This window comes from Frieseomelitta varia, unplaced genomic scaffold, assembly GCF_011392965.1.
Source record: "Frieseomelitta varia isolate USP_RPSP 00005682 unplaced genomic scaffold, Fvar_1.2 scaffold_873, whole genome shotgun sequence".
Lineage (NCBI taxonomy): Eukaryota > Metazoa > Arthropoda > Insecta > Hymenoptera > Apidae > Frieseomelitta > Frieseomelitta varia.
In genome coordinates, this window is record NW_025110671.1 from 177130 (window position 1) to 185941 (window position 8812).

The 8812-nt window shown below is 30.5% G+C and overlaps 3 protein-coding genes across 7 annotated transcripts; 2 read left to right on the plus strand and 1 right to left on the minus strand.

Annotated features, from left to right (window-relative positions):
• The first annotated feature begins 1 nt into the window (after position 1).
• On the plus strand, positions 2 to 4316 carry LOC122536818 (DNA polymerase delta subunit 3-like). Of its 5 annotated transcripts, none has more exons than XM_043669513.1 (5): positions 1838 to 2121; positions 2228 to 2282; positions 2389 to 3476; positions 3543 to 3730; positions 3826 to 4316. In XM_043669513.1, exons 1-5 carry the CDS (start codon positions 2092 to 2094, stop codon positions 4100 to 4102), a joined length of 1638 nt encoding a protein of 545 aa, XP_043525448.1. In that variant the 5' UTR covers positions 1838 to 2091; the 3' UTR covers positions 4103 to 4316. The 5 variants fall into 5 exon arrangements, with proteins under 5 accessions (XP_043525450.1, XP_043525448.1, XP_043525449.1 ...); XM_043669514.1 differs by having other exon boundaries at positions 1839 to 2121; positions 2228 to 2278; XM_043669512.1 differs by lacking the exon at positions 1838 to 2121 and having other exon boundaries at positions 2128 to 2282.
• A 353-nt stretch (positions 4317 to 4669) lies between these two features.
• Positions 4670 to 6907, minus strand: LOC122536822 (protein ABHD13). Its single transcript, XM_043669523.1, has 5 exons — positions 6244 to 6907; positions 5941 to 6172; positions 5680 to 5873; positions 5446 to 5606; positions 4670 to 5375 (listed from the first exon to the last, which is right to left on the minus strand). Exons 1-5 carry the CDS (start codon positions 6521 to 6523, stop codon positions 5103 to 5105), a joined length of 1140 nt encoding a protein of 379 aa, XP_043525458.1. The 5' UTR covers positions 6524 to 6907; the 3' UTR covers positions 4670 to 5102.
• A 63-nt stretch (positions 6908 to 6970) lies between these two features.
• LOC122536823 (6-phosphogluconolactonase) lies at positions 6971 to 8466 on the plus strand. Its single transcript, XM_043669524.1, has 4 exons — positions 6971 to 7235; positions 7584 to 7784; positions 7855 to 8138; positions 8232 to 8466. Exons 1-4 carry the CDS (start codon positions 7115 to 7117, stop codon positions 8340 to 8342), a joined length of 717 nt encoding a protein of 238 aa, XP_043525459.1. The 5' UTR covers positions 6971 to 7114; the 3' UTR covers positions 8343 to 8466.
• The last annotated feature ends 346 nt before the right edge of the window (positions 8467 to 8812 follow it).

The window sequence follows — 8812 nt, forward strand, 5'->3', positions numbered from 1 at the left end:
GGATTACAAAGCGTTAGAATTCCTCTTTTGTGAGTTACGTTACTGTTTAATAGTAACTGGATTAGAAATTCTCGATCATTTGTAATGTAGCAACTTTTACACCATTGGTAATCCTGAAGAAACCCGGTAACGGGTTCTGTATGTTTGTTGAGAGGAGGGACGTAACATCGAGTTGTTTGATTCTCACGGAAATAATTCCTCGTAAAACTCGTAAAAGACTCGATTAAATATGATCATGGAATCTTTGCACGAATATTTGGAAACTGTAGCGGGATATATATTTGACGATGACAAACTGGTGAGTATCTTTTTCCACGTTTCTCAATTATCCGCAACACGACGTTCAAATTTCTATTGTGTTAATAATTTCTAATATTGCTTAATCGAAAAATATATATATTATTATATATAAATATATATAATATTTTATTATAATTATTACCATTATTTTATTAATTATAGTTACATATTATATATATATATTTTTTTGGGGAAAAATATGTTAAGTGAATAAAATAACCGTAGGTAACATATAAATGGTTGAGTAAGGAATTAGAAGTTCACGTCAACGTCGCAAAGCAGATTCTATCGGAATTTTGGCAAAAGTACAAAGAGAAGAAGCAGTTCGAATGTGTGTTTCTGCTAATGGGTCATTTGCATGACAATGGTATGCGAGTCGAGATTGTAAAAGAGAAAGATCTGTCAACAGCAAAAGAAAAATACAGCAAAATTATCGCCAAGCATGTTTATAGTCTTCAAAAAACACTTCCCGAAACGCAGTTACTTGGGTTAGCCGAAGACGGGGATGTTAAGTTCAGTGGCATCAAGTGCATTGAGAATAACGAACGTAACGATGAGGAAATGCATATGTTCCGTTGGGGTGCTGTGTCAAGGGAAATCGAATCTGCTCCTCAAGAGAAAGTGCAGTCATCGGTATCAGAGGCAGCTAGTGAGAGGAAAGCAACAAGCCCAGAAGAGAAGCAGGTTGCCAAAAAGAAAAATGCTGACAGAAAAGGTTTCGACAATTTATTTGGAAAGGCTGGTAATAAACAGAAAAATTCGTCTAACGCAGATAAGGTGGAAGTGGACTCTTCCAATCATAATAAAAAAGGAACATCTAAAAATGGTAGTGCCGAGAAAAAGAAAAGTACGCAGAAAGGAGGACTGAGCAACTTTCTTGAACTGGGCAAGAATCAAACAAAAACTTCTGCAAATTCCTTGAATAAAGGCAAAAGTACAAATTCTTTGGACAAGGATAAATGTGCAAATTCCTCTGTTGCGGAGAAGGGCGCAAACTTCTTGACGAAAGAAGCTACAGAAGAAAAGGTTTTGAAAACTGATCTTAAACAGATACAGAATATGAAAGATTTTGAAGAAAAGATTTCGAAAACCGATAAACAGAAACAGAAAGCAAGAAGCAGAAAACGCAATCGGAGCAAGGAAACCAATAATGCTGTGAAAAAGCGAAAACGTATTGCAATTCAGAGTGATTCTAGCAATTCAGAGCCCTCTGACAATGAAAATGAATCAGAATTGGATTTACCACTCTCACCTGAAAGTTGTCCTGCTTTTCTAAAGAAACGTTCTGTTTCTCCGCCACAAGTTAAACATGAAAATGGGAAACGCAAAGTTTTAAAAATAGTAGACAAAACATTCGAGGAAGATGGTTTTCTTGTTACAAAAAAAGTACATGTTTACGAAAGTTGTTCTGAAGAGGAACCAGAAATTACAGAACCGAAAAATGAAAAGAAAATTGTATCTGAATCACATTCAGAAGTCAAAGGAAAAAAAAACACTAAACAGACCACTTTAATTAATTTCTTTAAGAAGTCGTAGCACATTTTATTACATTGTATTACGTGTTTTATAATTTAGGATATTTACCGAAATGCAATAATGTTTTATGATTCTATTATAATATAGAAAATACAAATAAAATTTTATATTTTACGAACAATTGACGTAAAATTTACTAAACGAAAGCAAATTTAATTTTCATTTTCAAATTATAATTATCTTCCAAGTCTAGATGAAATAAAATAAACATTTAGTTACTAATCGTTATCAGTTATCAGATATGTTATCACAAGCATGATATCAAAAGCATGCTACACCCTAAATGTGAGTAATACTGAGTATTGATTGTTTGAGTATAAACTGTGCAATTAACAATTTAATACAATGATTATTTATTTAAATGTTATTGGATTGTATCTTCTATGGACAGTACAAATTTCTACGTGCGATATATGTTCAACATGTTCATGCACAATTTCTAGTAAGTAAAATTATTTCAAAATTATTTACTGATCACATATATCGATCACTGAATGATTAAAATTATAACTTAATTATTTCTCAAGTTAATATGTGTTTTATTCATTACAGTAAATGAGGAACAAGAAATTAACTGTCATGGAAAACATTTGGCAAATAATGATATGCTTAACTTTGATTTACTAACATTAAATAATCATCAAGTTTTAAACAAACTTGTTTTATCTAAAAACAACATAGTTAATTTACCTAGGAATTTATTGAAAAAGTTACAATTTTTGAAAAATTTAGATTTATCTGAAAATATTATAGAAAAAATATATACAACAATGTTCATAGACTTGAATAGTCTCGAAAATCTAAATCTTTCCAAAAATTCACTAAAAACTTTTGATGATTCATTGCTAGAAGTACTTCCTGCATTGTTGTCATTAAATCTCAGTTACAATTATATAGATTCAATAGAGCATCTAATGAACAACACTATAACAAAGATTAATACACTTGATCTTTCTCATAACAATATATTCAGTTTACCTAAAGAATTTTCTGCATCATTGCTAAATTTACAATATTTGGATTTGTCATTTAATAAAATTCATTCTTTGGAGAATTGTAATCTAATACATTTACATTCTTTAAAAGCAATTTATATAAATAATAATTTCATTATTACGCTAGATATGCAAGCATTACCAAATACATTGATCGAGTTACACTCTGGATATAATCAAATTTCAGAAATATTATACAATTTAGTTCATATTGAAATATTAAATCTGCAACACAACAACATTTCTGCATTGCATACAAATTTAATAACAAATAATTTACAATCTCTAAATATTAGTGGAAATATGTTATCAAACTTACCAAATGTTATATCTGAAAATTTGAAAGTGTTAGACATATCTAACAATAAATTGACTTACATCCCCGAAGTAATATCTATTAAAAATTTTCCATTATTGTTTCAACTTGATGTCACTGACAATCCTATTGAAAACTTGACAATTAACTCTGACTTGAAACTAAATTTATTTGTTGCCAATAAAATAAATATGTTAAAGAATATTGAAAAAGATACATTAGCAAATTTAAGACCACCATCGAATGATTGTATTAATCTTACTATATCAAATAACAAAATGTTGACTTTCATTCATGAAGATGCTTTGAGACACATGAATTTGTGTTCAGTAAGTTTCTAAAATAATTTAGAAATACCGTTTAAAAATAAGTAAATAATTTTTTGTTATTATTAGTTAGATTTGAGTAATAATCAACTTTCCTATGTGGGACAAAAATTGATCATGCACAGCAGTAATTTTACAATATACAGTGTCAATTTACAAGGAAACCCACTTAAATGTAATTGTGCACTACAATGGATGTTAAACGATTTAGTTCCACAGCTTTATACCACCCAGCCTCGTCTTTTAGATGATTTAAGGTATATACTTTGTAAAATTATTATTAGAACTAAGTTTAATATTTTAAATTAACAAATAAATATACTAATCATTTTATTGCATTTCATTACATAAGATGTGCTTGGCCTCCGCAAATATCACATATAAGAATGGTACATTGGTACGGATGGAAGGATCAAGTATTTTGTACTAGTACATCAATTTTGAAAGAAAATTTGACAATGAATGTTGCCAGTGTAGTGACTACTGAAGTGATACATTTTGACTCGAGTACTGGTCTGCTAATTGTTGTAGGAATAGCTACAACTGTATTAACACTTTTAATAGTAGGAGGCATTGTATGGACACAAAAAGTGGCCATAAAAAGGAGAAGAATTAATAGGAAATTTTAAAGTTTATCATTATTTATTTCATATTTTATTTTATTTCATAATTTATTTTACTTATTTATTTTTTACAAATTTTTTTTAAAAGTTTCTTAAATATTCAATAAATTGATATTTTAAGAAGACAATTATCAAAGTAATTCATGTAACAACATATAACTTATATTATTTTTTAAATTGATTAAAATTAAGAACTGATTAATCGAACATTTATAAATAATAAATTTCCTGAATTAATTTATTATCATTTGTTTAAATATTAAATATCATGTGAGAGTAATAAAATTGTAAATAAACACAATTAAACATCAATATTAATACAAAAAATTAATTTAATTTCATAAAATATCATGTAATATGATTATCACATGCATGGTTTTCTTTTTCATCAAATTTAGATGTTACTAAAAAAAAATAAGAACAAATTAAATATTATTTTTAACATACAAAGTGCATATAAATTCATGTATAAGAATACATATATAGCAATATATTTATCAAAACATTAAAATAAATATATATTTTTCTAACTCACACATATAAATACATTCGTATAATTGTATATAATGTATTTTTTTTATGTATAAAAACAGCCTATTTTCGATGAAAATAATTAATTAAAACTATTTGAACGTTTCCTAAAAGTACTCTATATAATAGAAAGATTTAAAATATTACTTAATTATTCACGAATTTCAATTGTGAAACAAATTTGGCTAAATTTAAATCATATTTTAATGATCTTAAATATTGCACTACTTGCAATATTGCAATTTTAATAATATATACGTTCTAATAAAATACTTCGATGGAAGATCGATTCTCATTAATTATGAGCTGTGTTATGTTTTGCAATTGGATCAATCGGTCACAGTAAAAATTAATAATTTATTCAGATATCCTAATCTATTCCTTGATTATTTGTTAAGATGCACTGACCTAATATTGAACAATCTCCAAAATATAACTATCGCTTTGGACGTAAAGTGAGCTTTGTAATTTGCATTTATATATCGTCTATTTGCCAGTGACTAGACGTCACTTGAATCGGCGGTTTCTCCCTTAATTCGTTTAAAAAATTACATATGTTTTTATAATACCGGGGTTGACACCACGTTTCATTATGCGTACCTCCCGAAATTGAAAGTATCTTTTTACACGGACTTTTGCAATTCTTGTAAAGTTCCTGCATCATACGCGGAGGCACTAATGTATCTGCTAAACCAGAAATAAATAACGTAGGTACCATTACTGACCGTACCTTGAGGATGGACAGATACTGCAATACAAAACGATTCAATTAAATCCTCTTTTTGTGAAGAGATCAGATGCAATGAGAACTACTTTACCTTATTTTTATATAAAAAAAGAGGTAAATATTGTAAACATTTTAATCCAAAAAGTAACGCGGCCATATCGGGGATACTAGTAAAAGTATTCTCAAGTATAAGACACCAAATTCTTTGCGAATTCTCTGGCTTTGTAGCTAAATTAATAGCGACAGCACCACCTGCGAAAAGAGTGAAATACATTGAATACATATGTTCTTTATTAAACGTAACATATTCAAATCGTGTGTATACCTAATGATCTACCAAATACAATTATCTCATTCGTATTTATATCAGTTCTACTAGATAAATAATCAATTCCTGCACAAGCGTCCATGTATAAACCCTCTTCAGACGGTGAACCCTGTGACAAACCATAGCCTCTGTATTCCAACATCAAAATGTTACATTGGATGGTATGGTACAATCCAACTGCATTCTTTAACCTAAAATAATTCTACAAATTATTATCCTACATCATAAAGTAATATCACAATAATGTAAACCACTAACCTATGTCCCACATTACCAGCATTTCCATGAAGAAATAACAATGTAGGCACCTTTTTTGCTTTGTCTTCCGGCTGTGAAATGAAGAACATGTGTAACATTGTACCATCCCCTGATCTAATGTAAATGCTTTGATACGGCAAATTAAATATCGACGGTGCAGGAACATATATTCGAGAATTAGCTGGTGACTCTGGACGATATACAAGTTGATCTTCTCTGTGATATAATATACCTGCAACATATATGAATTAATATACATGTTCAACAAAACTTAATTAAAAAAAAAACATTAATAAAAGTTACCCGTAGTGGCGAAACAAAGTAGAAAGAAAGCAGAAACTCCACCGTACAACCAGTACAAAAGGAAACAGGCAAGTACGTAAGTCCCAGAGAAAGCCCAGCATCTCATAGCTATGCCTCCTAATAAACGGATGGGTTTACTGCGTGCGAGCCTCATACAAAACGACATGATTGCTACGCGGTGATCTTTCAAAAGAATCAACTGACAATCATCTAAACCACTTTTACATTCACCAAACCGTGTAACGTCATGCATATCCTCGACTTCGTCATCGTGTTCCATTGAATCAACAGCCCAGCTCCATCATAACCTAAAATTTGCATTGAGATCTGTCTCTTCGTAAATACGTCCCATTCCGTGATACTTTGGATTTGTATTGACAAACAAATGCATTTCGCTTTTCAAAGAGATTTATTAGATATATTTGTCAGATGTTACATAGCATAAAATAAAATAACACTTCTCTAAGAGGTTATGGAGTATCACAAGTTCGACCGCGAACGTGGTTCAAATGCAAACTGCATCGACAGAAGTGAAGATGCGCGTGCCAAAGTAAAAATTTACAAATCTTTTGAAGTAAACGAAGTACTTCGAAGCATGACTTCACATTCAATGAGAACACGTTTACGCACAAAATAGACTGGCGGCGCGCTCATAATTACGTTGGTACAGACGATGATATCGTAAGTTCCATCACGTGTTTTCGCAAACGTCCAATGCTGTTGTTCCGATTGCTGTTAACCAATCCTGCGTGATTAACGCTATCTTGATATCTTCGTATGATCGAGCACAACCGCCGCTGTTTGCATAAAGTTCCTCATTTATTTAAAAATTAGAAATTCTAGTGCTAGTCAAGAAGTTGCTCGTGTAACAATGGAGAAAATACTGGTCGAGCCTCGAGATGGGACCGTAGCGTCATGCTTATCTAACCTTCTTCAAACGAGTGCCGATGATGCACTCGCCAGTGGCGATACATTTAAAGTCGGTTTGTCAGGTAACGCGCTTGCTGGATAAATATTTAAAAAAAAAACGATAAAAAAAGAAAGAAGAGATTGACCACTTCAGTTTATTATTCCGTATTTACAAGATACATTTTAAGCGACGTCTGAAAATCTTTAGATACACACACATTTATAGGTTACGAATACATTTCAAAACCTTGCAATTGATGAGAGTCTTGTTTGTTTCTTAATTTTAATTTTAATAGTATGTTTCTCGTATTTATTTAATTTCTAATACCTACTTCATATCTTTTAAATTATCATTCATTTGTCGTTTAAAAGTCAGTTGCTTCACGTTGGAGTACCAAACTAATAATGAAATGTGAAATTATTTCCATCAGGGGGGTCTTTGGTACAATTGTTGGCTCAATGTTTGCCTAATATTACTACTGATTGGAGTAAATGGTATTTCTTCTTCTGTGATGAAAGAGTTGTTCCTTTTGATAGCAATGATTCTACCTATGGAGAGTATAAGTTGAAGTTAATTGGAAAAATACCAGTAACTGAAGAGCAATTTATAAAAATCGATCCCGACTTGTCTGGTAAAAATTTTCAACTTATTTCTTCTTCTTTTGTCGATGAATTTATATAACCACGCTGTCTTACTTATAGCCGAAGATGCTGCAAAAGATTATATTAAGAAGATGTCTGTGTTTTTTCCACCTGATCGTGTTCCGTGTTTTGATGTACTTCTGTTAGGACTGGGTCCAGATGGGCATACATGTTCTCTCTTCCCTGATCATAAACTTTTGAATGAAGCAAGCTTATGGGTCTGTCCTATCAATGATTCACCCAAGCCACCTCCATCTCGTATTACTCTTACTCTTCCTGTAATAAATAATGCAAAGAAATGCATATTTGCTATCACTGGATCAGGCAAGGCTGAAATTGTGAAGGTGATTATCTCATTACTGTTTCGAGGAGAGTAACTTCTAAGTTGTAAACATGTATAAAGTTGCATTTTACTGTTAATGCTTAATATCTTGCAGAGAGTTTTGCAAGATAGAGAAAATTTACCAGCTGCTCGTGTTCAACCACACAACGGAGAATTGTATTGGATCCTAGACGAAGGTGCTGCAAAGTTTGTAGAGAGAGCGTAAATAGCATTCCGTGAGATTAACTATGACATTCTGTGTTAACATCAATTCCTAATGCTCAACAAATTTCTTGAGCTTACTTTTATAGTATATATATATATATACATCTTACTTAAGATACCTTACAATGATATTTTTTTTGTAATTTATTGCTCAAAGTTGATATTTGTTTATTGTGATGTTAATATCATTTGAAATATATTAAATTTTGTTATGCATTTTAATATTAGTTTCTGATATTTTACTTGTTTCAATTTGTAAACTTTTAATTGGGTATAAAATACAATAAGGTAAAACATTTTTATGCCACATTACTAGCTCATTATTATTATCATTCAACTGCAATTTATATTTGTCATATTATCTAAATAAATTTAAAAAATTGTATAAAAGTGATATAAAAAAACGAACTTTAAGTAACATGCGAAAATGCTAAAGTAAAATGGTACATCTTACAAAAACATACAGCAATA

Bases quoted from the DNA above. Each gene is read 5' to 3' on its own strand.
- LOC122536823 (XM_043669524.1), top strand. From the start codon at position 7,115: ATGGAGAAAATACTGGTCGAGCCTCGAGATGGGACCGTAGCGTCATGC. The intron at 7,785-7,854 runs GTAAAAATTTTC...TCTTACTTATAG, and splicing joins AATCGATCCCGACTTGTCTG to CCGAAGATGCTGCAAAAGAT. The intron at 8,139-8,231 runs GTGATTATCTCA...AATATCTTGCAG, and splicing joins GCAAGGCTGAAATTGTGAAG to AGAGTTTTGCAAGATAGAGA.
- LOC122536818 (XM_043669511.1), top strand. From the start codon at position 2,182: ATGATTATTTATTTAAATGTTATTGGATTGTATCTTCTATGGACAGTA. The intron at 3,477-3,542 runs GTAAGTTTCTAA...TGTTATTATTAG, and splicing joins GACACATGAATTTGTGTTCA to TTAGATTTGAGTAATAATCA. The intron at 3,731-3,825 runs GTATATACTTTG...TCATTACATAAG, and splicing joins CGTCTTTTAGATGATTTAAG to ATGTGCTTGGCCTCCGCAAA.
- LOC122536822 (XM_043669523.1), bottom strand. From the start codon at position 6,523: ATGGAACACGATGACGAAGTCGAGGATATGCATGACGTTACACGGTTT. The intron at 5,874-5,940 runs GTTAGTGGTTTA...GAATTATTTTAG, and splicing joins GCTGGTAATGTGGGACATAG to GTTAAAGAATGCAGTTGGAT. The intron at 5,376-5,445 runs GTAAAGTAGTTC...TTTGTATTGCAG, and splicing joins TTTTTTTATATAAAAATAAG to TATCTGTCCATCCTCAAGGT.